Here is a 13,363-nt window from a genome sequence, read left to right on the forward strand (position 1 = left end):
CATCTAAGCCAACCCAACCTGAGAAGACACTAGTTCGGAGCGGAGAATAAGTGGAACCAATCCGTAGACCCAACCAAGATGTGTTTCAAGTGCAACAGATTTAGGCATATTGAATCAGATTGCACAACCAAAAAAATGATCTCTTTTAATGATCAGGGAGCGGGGAGCAATTGAAAAAATAAATAGTGATTCTTGAGAACATGAAGATTTCAAAGAGATTTCTCAACTTTCACTCAACGAGGAAGTGAGAGCGATTCCAACTGACCTCATGAGAGGGACGCCAACTGAATTTAACAATAATTGTTCTAGAAGGGAGTGAATTCAAGTTAATGGGCGTTCATGCAGAGTATGAAGTTGTGGTGCCTCAAATTACCTTTTTGTAGACGATAAGAGGAGCATCGGCAGGACTGACATTGGAAGTCTAAAAATACCATGAGTTCGATGAGCCGATACCAAACACGGGCAACTTCAGATAGGAAGATTTCAGAATTTTTAGATATATAGTGTACCTCCTGAGGTGCCCCTATTGAAGGAGGTCCAGCATATCAAAGATGAGAAACTTCTGAAGTAATTCTGGAATACCACAAGAAATCATTTCGGTAATAAATTTAATTTAGTGGTGCATCCACCGACGGATGGTCAGACATGAGGGATAACCTGCAATATTGAAAATTGACTTAGGAGCCTTGCGGAAAAGAACATTCTACAGTGGGATCCAAATCTTTTCACAGAAGAAGATGAAGCCTCACGTGAGTGCTTACAATTCAGTGTGATCAAGCCTGTCATAACTTTCATTTCAGAGTTGATTCATCCTAAACATACTTGTTTATCAAATACTCTCAGCCTAGTACGATGAGTAAGATAAGCAGATAATAGAATTAATAGCTTGAGTTGCCTTATGAGAATCTACGTTTATATGCAGCTCCAGCTCAAGTTCTGCTAAATGATGATGAATACTTGTACTACGAGAAGCTGGAGTCGCTCTACCGAGAAGTTACACTTGCTCTACCACCTTCAACCTGACCAACCTGACACTATACTACGAGAAGCTAGAAGCTTCGACAGATGAGGTCAAAGCCCCTTCAACCTTGGGAGAATGCAAGCATCAAAAGGGGCGTAGGATCTCATCTCCGCATGGGAGAGCAGGAGTTCTTCCGCATTCTGACGGGACGCTGGAACGAACCTGACCAGACCTGGGAGTGCTGACTAGCTCTTCCACAATGGTTTGGTGCTTCCTTTCCATAAAAAGGTCCCAATGAGTATCAAAGGCTTATATATTTTCTTTTCTTGTTTCAATTTTCAGTTCTTTTTGAGTTTTTGTTCAAGACGGGTGTTGGCATCTTCGTTTTCCCTTTGAGGGTTGTATCCAAAAATTCGAGTGGTGCTACAGTTGTATCCCCGCTCCAATGTGGTGTTATCTTTCCTATCCCCTACACATCCGTTCGTCACTCCTGACCGCCTTCCATTGTTGTCAAAATTCGAGTGGTGCTACAGTTGTATCCCCGCTCCGATGTGGTGTTATCTTTCCTATCCCCTACACACCCGTTCGTCACTCCTGACTGCCTTCCATTGTTGTGGTCGCCCTTGAACAACGCCAATTTGTTGTTTTCACTGCAATTTTTCAATTCCAACTACCTGTCCTCATTGTCGGAGCCACAAACAGTTTTCCTCTTGTTGTCTGACAGTCCTTCCCCCATCTTTGCCTCTATTATTCCCTCTCTGTTGTCGTTGCGATTTCATCCCTCCCTATTGTTGTCATCAATGCTCTAGCCATCCCAACACCCTTCTCCATCTCCTCTCGGCCTTTTGCTTCGCTGTAGCAGACCCATAAACCCCTCGCCTTGTTGTCTACCATTGTTCAGACATCTCAACACCTTCCTACAGCCTTCACTGCCATCCCACATCGTTGTTGCAGCAGTCCCACAACTATGTCACCTTGCACGCTACCGCTTTGCAGCTGTCCTATATCATCGCCATAGCACAACGCATTCCCCTTTTCTTTTCGCCCCACTATGCCACTCTTTGACCACCCTTTGCTACCTCTTAGGAGGCCCAAATCTTCGCTTATCACCACCACCACCCCCATATCTAGCTCTGACTTGGATTTTTGTTCTAAGTTTTTGCAAATTCAGTTTCCCTTGAGTCGATTGTAGTTTCTATTTGAATTCAACAATAATATTTGTTTTCCAATTATTGTTTGGGAGAACTCCGACATTAGGTTGCATAAACAATCTCCTATTATAGTGTTGGGCTGAATTTGGATATCCTTAGCATGCCTCTGACTCCTATTTAATCATTGTAGGCCCTTCCACCATGAATAACTCCTTTGAATTGGTCACTATCTAAAGAAGATTATCGCTGTCATGTTTAGCACTCAAGCATTTGTGTATATCTTTCATTTGTGAAAGAAATTTACTCATGGTCAAATTTCTTACACCCCCAAAACTGCCTTGTAACCTTTTATTAATCTCATTATGAGTTTTATAACTTCAGTATGATGAAGATGATTAGTGATACTGAAGCTGGTGGAATCTATTACCCAATCCATAAGGTCTCATTCGTCTTCTGTTCCATCGCATTAGTGGCGTTAACTACTTAGATCATCCTCCGCAAAAGTATCTTCATGTGTTTCTTCATGCCTCTTCTTCCCCAAGTTCGAATATACTGCCAGTGAGCATGTCTAAATCCTTCAGGCATCTTTCCATCCACTAGTAAGTTCGGGAAATCTCCTTTCTGAGTTAATTCATCCAAATATTTGAGATCCCAATCATGTCTTTACCAATTGAGTTTTAAATATTTTTTTATCTTTTTAATAATCATCCGTATGTCCTCAGGGATTATTAAATCATGTCATTCTGATGTTAGATCGACATTTCACACCTTTCAACGATTTTTGTTCTAAGTTTTTGCAAATTCAGTTTCCCTTGAGTCGATTGTAGTTTCTATTTGAATTCAACAATAATATTTGTTTTCCAATTATTGTTTGGGAGAACTCCGACATTAGGTTGCATAAACAATCTCCTATTATAGTGTTGGGCTGAATTTGGATATCCTTAGCATGCCTCTGACTCCTATTTAATCATTGTAGGCCCTTCCACCATGAATAACTCCTTTGAATTGGTCACTATCTAAAGAAGATTATCGCTGTCATGTTTAGCACTCAAGCATTTGTGTATATCTTTCATTTGTGAAAGAAATTTACTCATGGTCAAATTTCTTACACCCCCAAAACTGCCTTGTAACCTTTTATTAATCTCATTATGAGTTTTATAACTTCAGTATGATGAAGATGATTAGTGATACTGAAGCTGGTGGAATCTATTACCCAATCCATAAGGTCTCATTCGTCTTCTGTTCCATCGCATTAGTGGCGTTAACTACTTAGATCATCCTCCGCAAAAGTATCTTCATGTGTTTCTTCATGCCTCTTCTTCCCCAAGTTCGAATATACTGCCAGTGAGCATGTCTAAATCCTTCAGGCATCTTTCCATCCACTAGTAAGTTCGGGAAATCTCCTTTCTGAGTTAATTCATCCAAATATTTGAGATCCCAATCATGTCTTTACCAATTGAGTTTTAAATATTTTTTTATCTTTTTAATAATCATCCTTATGTCCTCAGGGTTTATTAAATCATGTCATTCTGATGTTAGATCAACATTTCACACCTTTCAATAGAAAAATAAAGTTCAATTTTCTAATATTATTGACTCTTCATATTAATAATACCCTAAAATTTATGCATCCTCAATTTCAGTCATTTGTCGATAATGAATCATTTATCAAACATGTTTCTATACACCTCAACATAATAGGATGACAAAATTCAAGCATCGTCATTTCCCAAATATGCATAATCCACGACAATTATGGAGTTTTGTTGTGTTGATGACAAAATTTTTAATTAATCGGCTCATTTCAATTGTTCTTGATATCATTACCCCCCTCTCCACCTTATATCTTGAGCGGTCTTCTTTTTATCTTAAACTTTGTTGTTCTATGTTTTATCCATTTATTTCATACAAATAAACTATCTCCTCATATCACTCAATGCATCTCTTCGGTATACTCATATGCCTAGAAATGAAATCTTTTGCTATGTTCCACCACCACTCCAACCTGTTCATACATCTGCAAATATCGAATCTCATGAATCTAATTCCTTCACCATCATTGGCATGGACATAGCATATTTATCTTAGATTACTATAAAAGAACTCTGAAACCTAAAAAATTACTATAAAAGGAATGGAGGTAGGCGCGAGGACGCCCATAAGAATCTTAAAACCAAAAAATGTCTCGTGTTAATATATAAGAGGAAATAACAAACCAACACATAAAACATCAAAAATATTGAAATTGCATACTCGTCTGCAAAACAGCAAGCAGTCTCAAAGCACTATGTCATTCCTTCAATGACAAAAAAAAGCTACACATAAGAGAAAACAACTACAATAAAATGAGAATGACAAATGAACACAAGTAGATAGTGCAACAAGACAACTGAATAAGCATTTAATCCATCAACAAAAAATGTGGGGAAAAAAAAAGATAACATTTTTCCATACAGAAGAAATGAGCAGAATGCTTACTGGTATTTGTCAAGATCAGAATCTTTCAAAGTTTCCCGTAGAAGCACTCCATCCGTCATGTACTAGAAAAATGAAAATCCAATCAATAAAACTGACAGGCATTCATATGAGTAACTAACTAAACAAATAAAAAATAAATAAATAATTATTTAAGCTAATCTACTATTCACCATCAGAATATAGTTTCCATACGAAAGTGATGTAATTAAAAAAAAATGATGACCAAGAAAGTAACATGTTGCTGGTACAACTCAAGTATAGAAAAACACAATTCTCTGAGATTGTTGTAGGAGCAATAGCACAATCCAAATGTCAAAAATAAAAGATACAAACAAAATATAGAGGGAAAGTAGACAAGTTTGTTTTTTAGCAAGCATGACTCTATCTATATTTGCAAATAGCACGCCAAAGATTCACCTCAAATGGCGTCAAGCTTTAACAAAGCCTTAAAGGTTCTCACTTAAACTAAAATTGAATAACCTTTCCCCTTCAATTTAGCTCGTTCGTAGCCCAATAGCATAGTAAATATACAAATATTGTAAAAGCATCTGTGACCTATTGACTACAACAACATATTAGTTGTCAATTTCGTTTGTGCGTTCATGCGTGTTCGTGTGTCTAGAACCCTTTGAACTATTGTCACCCCGGTAACTATAACGTAATATCCACAATACTTATGATCAACTCTTTCTATTTCTTATGCGAAAGTGGCATATGTCTGCTACTATATTTTTAAGAAAGACTTCAGAGACTTATTTAATTGAATGTTTTTTCCTGTTGGGTTACATCTAAAATAAAACTGATTAAGAAATTATTAGGTAGGGTGGCTTGGTGAAGAATAATATTCCCAATCTTCGACACCGTCATTGCATTGCATCTTTGTATGGCGGCCAAATATATGGATTGATCACCGTCCAAGGGAATTCGAGTGCATAAAGACAAAAACTCTTATCTAGCCTTTATGTAAAGCAAATGTCAGAACATTTCTTAAATATATGATTTTATAGAATAAAAAAAGGCTGAAAATAAACTTTTTTCCTGTACAAAAGCAAGAAATGTCCAAAGAAGAATCCAATATCACGAGAACACAGGCAAAACAAAATGGCATGTTGTTTTTTTGTCAAATGGAGTTTGACCCATAGCCTATTTATGTCATCATCCGTACTCAATAAAACAGTCATTGCCAGGTCCCCAAATCCTGGATGTGAAAAGTGAAGTGTTACATTAGATAATTGATAGCCAGCACTATGACATGAATCTTTTAAATCATTATGTCAATGTTAAGGCGTCCCTTAGAAATGAAGCATAGTATAACCTGAATATAATGACCGAAGTGCAAGGGTAGTTGCATCGGCACCTAGGTGTAGTATGAAACAAATAAGTATTCCCACATTATGGACAGGTTTGGGAATAGAGGTTAATCCATGAAAATAATATTAGAATAGAAATTTGGAATATAAATATTCTCACAGATAAACTAATGGAATTAATAAATATGATTCATAAGAAGATTTAAGGAACTAAATGGGTTTCACAAAAAAAAAAAAAAGCTAAGAACACTGATAGTTTAAGTTTTAAACTTTGGTATTAAAGCATTAGTCATGCTAGAAATGATTTAGATGTAATCATAGATAGGTGTTAAAAAATAATCTTGTAAAAATTAGTAGAATTAGAGAGAATTATAGCTCTGATGATTGTTCATATTAATCTTTTTAATATAGTAAGTGTTTATGCTCCCCGAACAAGATTGGATATCTATCCAAAGAAAAAAAATTGGAATTATCAAGAATAACTAATAAAAAGGATACATTTTGAAGAAAAAATTTTATTGAATAAGATTTAAATGGACATGTTGATAAAATAATAAAAAATTTTAGAAATCTATATGGTGGTTATGATTTTGACACAACTAATGAAGAAGATAAAATCATATTGAGTTTTATTTAAACTTATGATTTTCTTATAGGTAATATTTTATTTAAAAAAGAGATAAACATATTATCACTTATAAGAATGTATCTAATAAAACATAAATTGATTATTTTCTTATGAGAAAAACACATCGTTCCAACTGAAAATTTAAGTCTCTAAAATTAAATATTGATTTTGGATTTTAAGATGAGTTGAAAGATAAAAAATCTAATGAAATATAATCATAAAATTAGATGAGAACACTTACAATTAGATGAGAACACTTACAAACACTTACAAAATAAATAAAATTATTTTTATGAGTAAACTTTAAGATTTTGGATGTTCATGAGGTTAATCTTATGTGGAATAAAGTAACGAGTACTTAAATAAAATGAAATGTAGAAAAGCAGTAGAATCTGATAATATTCAAATAAAAATATGGAAATGTTTAGAAGATCTAGGAATTTTTTAGCTCGCAAAACTTTTTAATATTATTTTAAAGACAAAAAATGTCTATTGGTTCCAATTTTTAAGAAAAAAGGGATGCAAAAGAGTGTGCAAAATATAGATGAATTAAGTTAAATGTGTCAAACATTAAAATTATGGAAGAAAGTAATTGAAATCAGCTATGACGTGATATGAGAATTTCTCAAAATCAATTTGCATTAATGTCGCCCAAGCCGACTATGTACGCTATACATTCATTGAGAGGTTTGATGGAAAAGTATAAAAAGAATCTATATATGATTTTTGTTGATTTAGAAAAAGCACGTGATAAAGTTTCAAAAGAAGTATTTTAGAGAATTCTAGAAAAGATAGGTGTTGATATTGTTTATATTCAAGTCATTAAAGATATGTATGCTATAGTTGTTTTTAGTGTTCGAACGCAAGGAAGATTGACCAAGTATTTTCCTACTTCAGTTGGATTATATTAAGGATAGGCTTTAAGCCCTTATATTTTTTCTTAGTTATGGTTGCCCTTACTGGACATTTACGGGAGGATGTACCTTGCTCTATGCTTTTAGCTGATGACATCCTTCTTGTGGATAAGACTAGAAATAGAAATCGAGAAAATTTTGAATTATGGAAGTCAACTTTAGAGTCTAAAGGTTTTTGTTCGAGTAGATCTAAAATTGTAGATCTAGTGGCAGGGTTGTAATAATTTTAGTAATAGTAGATCTAGTGGCAGGGTTGTAATAATGGGCTATTAAGTCATTAAAAGTAGTAAACATTTTATATGAAGATGGAGATATTATATGTCTATTGTTCCAAATGATGGTGATATAGATGAAGATGCTATTAGTAGAATTTAAGTTGGATGGTTGAAGAGGAGGAATGCATTGAGTTGATTTTGTGATAGAAAAGCATCACTTAAACATAAAGGAAAATTTTATAAGATTGTAGTAAGACTTGCAATGCTTTATGGTGCATAATGTTGGCCTGTAAAATAAAAGCAAAAAATTAAGTTAATGCTTTATGGTGCAGAATGTTGGCCTGTAAAAGAAAAGCAAAAAATTAAGTCAAGTGTTGCTAACATGAGAATGAAAAGGTGGATGAGTGGCTTTACAGTTAGAGACGATGCAAAAAAAATATATCAGTAAAAGGGTTGAAGAAGCTTCAGTGGCAGACAAGATTAGAGAATCGTCTTAGATGATTTGGTCATATTAAACAATGATCGTCCGATGAACCTCTTTAAAGAGTAGATGTTTTAGATTTGATATATGTTAAAAAAAGATAGAGTTAGATCTAGAAGACTTTGACAAGTTGACAAAATGATCTTAAGTTTGTAAGAATTAATTGAAAATATGACACTTAATACGACACAATGCAGAAAAAGGATTCATGTAAATTCATCACACCATGATCATGTTAGTCATAAAGTTGATCATACAAAAAAGAAAATTCAGCTTAGCTGTATAAAGTTAGCCGGAATTGTAAAATGCATTTTTTTTTTTTTTGTTGAAACAAAATAATTAGAGATTAAAAGACCTAGAATCAGTTTACTGCCACATGTTTCAATGCTTTTTTTTTTCTTTTCAATTTTAAGATACAGCCATGTGAGATGTCATTGATTCCCATCTAAATTAGGCCAAGAAAACAAAGTCAACAATACAAGCATGAAAGTGCCTAATAGAACTTACGAAACCACACATGCTGAAAAAACAACAAAAGTGGAAAGCTAATTGAGCCATCGCCTAGTTAGTAAATGCCAAGTTACATCTGATTCTATGGGAGGAAAAAAAAAGGATTGAAGAGGTTGGAGTTGGGCTAGTAGCAAATGGTGGAAACAAGATTGGAAATAATTTAACCCACACCCTTCCATTAAATAACAATATAGTCAGCCCAGGTCTTGGTAAAAGAATAAAGTTGGTGACAATGATTAAGGGGTAACAATAAAGAGAGAAGAAAAATAATGTTGAAGAAAAAGATCAACCTTCAAGCAAATTGCCCGCTCAAGTAAACAAGGCTTTGGAAATGAGGTTTTCAGGTGATTAACGATAGCCTTCTCTCAAAACAATGCAATTTAAAAAAATATATATCTCATCATTCAAAAGCAGAGAAACAATACAAGGATAAGAGTTAAAAGCGATACCTTAATGACTGTCTTTGGACCAGTGACATCCTCAAATCGAATAGCATAGCCTACTTTATCCCCTAATTCCGTCTCCATCTCTTCACTAACTCGTTTTGCAACACTCATGGCAGCTACACGCCTGGGTTGTGTACACCCAACAATTCCGTTCGTAGTATAGCCATCTTCATGTAAATACTATAAGATTATTTAGGATCAGATGCAATTAATAATTTGAATAAACAAATTATAATGTGAACTTGCGAAAGCAAACCTGTGTTAGTTGTGTTGTTTTCCCTGAACCAGTTTCACCAACAACAATGACCACCTGATTTTCTCGTATAACCTGCCAAGATTTTATGAACAAACAAAGATCATATCCAATTTCACCATAAAAAATACAGAATAAATACATAAGCTCCATAAAAAAAAATGTTCAATTTCTGTCATCATCATAGAATCTTAGAGGTTAGATACAAATAATAACAATAATAAATTAATACCTGCTTACTATGATATAAAGAGACGAGCAAGATATAAAGAGACGAGCAAAACGAGCAAAAGATTTATGTGGAAGTAGAAAGATGTAAGAAGAAACTAGGTTTAAAATTAGAGAAAAAATGAAGTACGTCAGTCAACCATTTCCAAGCCCTGCATCCAAGATGGTCTCTACTTCTATGAATTAGCACTCTACATGCAAATAGGAAAGCGGTTCTACAGACATGCATCACTCAAAGTAGAAAAATGCATCCATAGTTTAATGAAAAAGCAAAAAAATGAGTAGTGCATAGAGGTTCACGATATGTAGGCCATGCTCAATGGTTCGTGCTTATTAAAAGCATCACAAATATATCCCTCAGCAACGCATTATATAAGTCCCAAATGTGTTGTTCAGTAAATAATTATTTTAATACTGAAAAGAGCTTACAGTATAAGCTCATTGGGGGACTTTATTGAGACAAAAACAATACTGTCCAGTGATTGCATACTTTGCTTCCCATCATTCTTCTTGTGAGGTAACTCCCATAAATTTATATATAGTTCATGAGTCAAAATCAAGAAGTTAATGTAAAGAAGAAAAACAAAAATTAGGAGACAAGAACTTGCATCATTCTCATCCCAAATTTAAAGATTTTTTGGCTCGCATTTGTCAAAGATTTCTTAGTAAGACTTTAGCTTGCATCACCAATTGGGTAAATTTCAAATTCTTCCTAATTTATTGAAAAGATGACAATTTTATCTAATATCATTTATCATTTTTTTTAAGTTTTTGGAATGCATTTGTCAAATGTTTCATAGTGAGGCTCTGTACTGCATTTCTTAAAAGCTTTTCAGTTTTGCATCCTCTTAGAATATTTTATTATTATTTTTTCCAATAAAGAGATTTGACTCTTCCACTATTTACCAAATTTTTCATCTAGGACAGACCACGTAATATTTTAAGAAGTTGAGATGGACATTATAGACAAGTAAAATATGCAGTACTCAGTTATATGTCATTTACACGTTCACATGCTCAGAACTAGTGGTAATTTGCTAGACAACATTAAACTATGAGTGTCAAGTGAATCTCATAAGCTAAATGAGGGAATTTCATATAGTTTCAAAAAGCATTGGGATCTAATTATAAAATGAAAACCAAAGTGCAGCATACACCTAAAGATGAAAAAAAAATGCCAACTTGATTTATAACAAAAATTCCTTATTACCGCAAACTTTTAGTTGGAACACTAACCCAGTAATTAACATTATAATTAGCATTATTCCTCATTTTAGGGTTGCTTAATAAATATTTCTTTTTAAAAGTTCAACTTTCAAAATTCCTCATTACCACAAACTTCTGAATGCTGCATTATTTTACTCTTCACCAATTCTACCCACTTCATGCATTTGACAGTAGGCTCACCTCCATTACCAACTCACCCTCTTTTTATGAATAAATGAAAAAATATTAAGGATATGCTGTAATATTATTGCATAGATAAACTATGTGGTACTACCAATGGAAGATAACACGTTTACAGAAGGATTTGAATGTTCAAATGAGAATGTGAGCAATAACATTTCAAACATTTATAAAGAGATTGAATTAAACTTTTAAGGAAATATGAACCTGCAACAGTTCCTCACGAACTGAATATATAGGAAGATATTGTCTCTGTTGAGAAATTGATTTTGACTTGGCAAAATCACTCACTGCTACACTTTTCTCCTTTAAATGCTGAGAAAATTTTGCCTCCTCTTTGAAGTCAACTTCACCATGTTCTCCAACAACAGCAGTATCTGCATCCACCTGAACATTTAAAACTTTATTAGAAAAACAAGATGAAAAATTACATGAAAATAGTGAAAAAAAAAATTCTGACATTAAAATAATGACCTGCTCAGCGGTTTTCTGAACTCCAAGAATATCACCGAGTTTTGACCCAGCCAACTCCCAAAATCGTTGCCGGGATTTGTTCATGCTCTGCTTCTCGTGTATCTCTCTCACCAAAGAAGATCCTTTGCGCGAGATGATAGCCATATCTGATGTAGGATCTTTGATAGGCATTACAGGCTCTGCCTGCTTTGTATAAACTACCCTACCATCAAGAAAGGGAGGCTTTGTATCTAGAAGAAAATAAAGAAAAAAAACTTCAGACTACGATAAAGACCTTGTGGTCCAGGCAAGAATAATGTATTAGCACTATAACTGCATTAATATATAGTTTATGAAATATATAAAGCAAAAAAATTAAAAGATCGAAATACATGAGAGGAATTTCCAAAAAAAAAAAAAAAAAAAAAAAACTTCAACCTAAACATCAGCCTTTTAGCATCGCAGATATGAACCTATTTCTTAATAAACAAATTTAAGTAGTTGTGCCGACCAACTGATAAATATGCACCTAACTATTACTAAACGGTATGTGTTGTATCAAGAAGATATAAGAAAAGAGGGAGTCCAAGTTCGTGTAAATACAAGGTTACAAGGGAGTTGATGTACGCCTAATTTCAAGAAAGGCTATTTCCATGACCAATAAAATAAAACTTTATTCAATAAAATAAAACTTTATATAAAACTTTATTACAATTTTCAAAGCTCGATTGATCATTTCTTTTGGTTGGAGAATTTAGAAGTGACTGGAGAACGGTGCTTGAAATTCTTCTCATTTGTAGTTTATTCAATTTTTTTCAAAATACACTTTCAGTAGTGTGAAACAATAATCACTGGACATAAATAGTAGGGAAAAAAAGATTTATAGAGTTCAAGGGCACGAAAAACTAAAATTTAAATCTGACTACGAAATTTTCACTATTTAATCTACAAAGTTAAATTAGATTGAATTCTGTTGCACCGCCTGAAACTGAGAATAAGCCTATCAGATTCCTCAAGCATGAAATTTTCACAGCCAGTCGGTTGCCCAACTAGTATAACTGTTATTTCCATCCAGATAGAGACAACAACAACAAGAAGCATTTATCTCACTAAGTGGGGTCAGCTACATCAATCATTTTTCTCCATTGTGTACTCTGTCTCTACATGAATCCAGATAGAGACAAAATCAACGTAAATATAGATATGGAAGTCACTAATTAGAAATAGTAATGAATATCAGGGATAAAAATTGTAGCCAAAAGAGCATAATGAAAAATAATAGCAAAAAACTAGGTCTTTTTTTTCCTAAGCTTCATGCCTAACACAACAACAACAACAACAACAACAAGAAGCCTTTTATCCTATCAAGTGGGGTTGGCTACACGAATTTTTTTTTTTCCGTTGCGTCCTATTAAGTGTCATATTTTTATTTAAGCTTCATGCCTAGTAAAATAATAAAAATGCTTTCATAAGTATTTATAACAATTTAATTGAACTAACAATAACTATGTTAAAATAAATATGGAACTTACCATGAACAAGAAGGATAACCTTTCTCTCATCCTCATCATTAAACTCCATCAGAACTTCGGTTCCTCTTACGGCTCCAGAACGCAAAAGCTGGCGGTCCTCCCACTGAGCATTATCAGCAGTCAACTGTGACAGCTTTCTACTCTGTGCTAAAGGCATCAAACTCCCATCCTTTCGAGTCTACAACCAACAAATGTGATTAGTATGCGACTGGAAATTAAAATCTTCATTTCTGAACAAGGAGCAAGTAATTAAATAAAAAATGATAACATATGATCCAACAGGAAAAGTAGCAATAAGCAGAATATTTACCAGTTTTTTTGCCAACTCCGCCTCTTTCTTTTGAAAAGTATCATCTCCCTGGAATAATGACGAGTTATAAGAATCAAACATTGTGT

At 33.9% G+C, this 13,363-nt stretch overlaps 1 protein-coding gene across 1 annotated transcript in view; it reads right to left on the minus strand.

The window, feature by feature from the left end:
- The window catches only part of LOC110025256 (pre-mRNA-splicing factor ATP-dependent RNA helicase DEAH7-like), a 35,226-nt gene that overhangs the window by 6,033 nt on the left and 15,830 nt on the right, over positions 1-13,363 (minus strand). Inside the window, 7 exon segments of the mRNA XM_020725627.1 lie at positions 4,591-4,652; positions 9,098-9,274; positions 9,351-9,422; positions 11,190-11,369; positions 11,457-11,686; positions 12,968-13,145; positions 13,278-13,361. Of these exon segments, the coding sequence (XP_020581286.1) occupies positions 4,591-4,652; positions 9,098-9,274; positions 9,351-9,422; positions 11,190-11,369; positions 11,457-11,686; positions 12,968-13,145; positions 13,278-13,361 (983 nt within the window).

Source organism: Phalaenopsis equestris, unplaced genomic scaffold (genome assembly GCF_001263595.1).
Source record: "Phalaenopsis equestris unplaced genomic scaffold, ASM126359v1 Scaffold000297, whole genome shotgun sequence".
In the NCBI taxonomy this organism is placed as follows: Eukaryota; Viridiplantae; Streptophyta; class Magnoliopsida; order Asparagales; family Orchidaceae; genus Phalaenopsis; species Phalaenopsis equestris.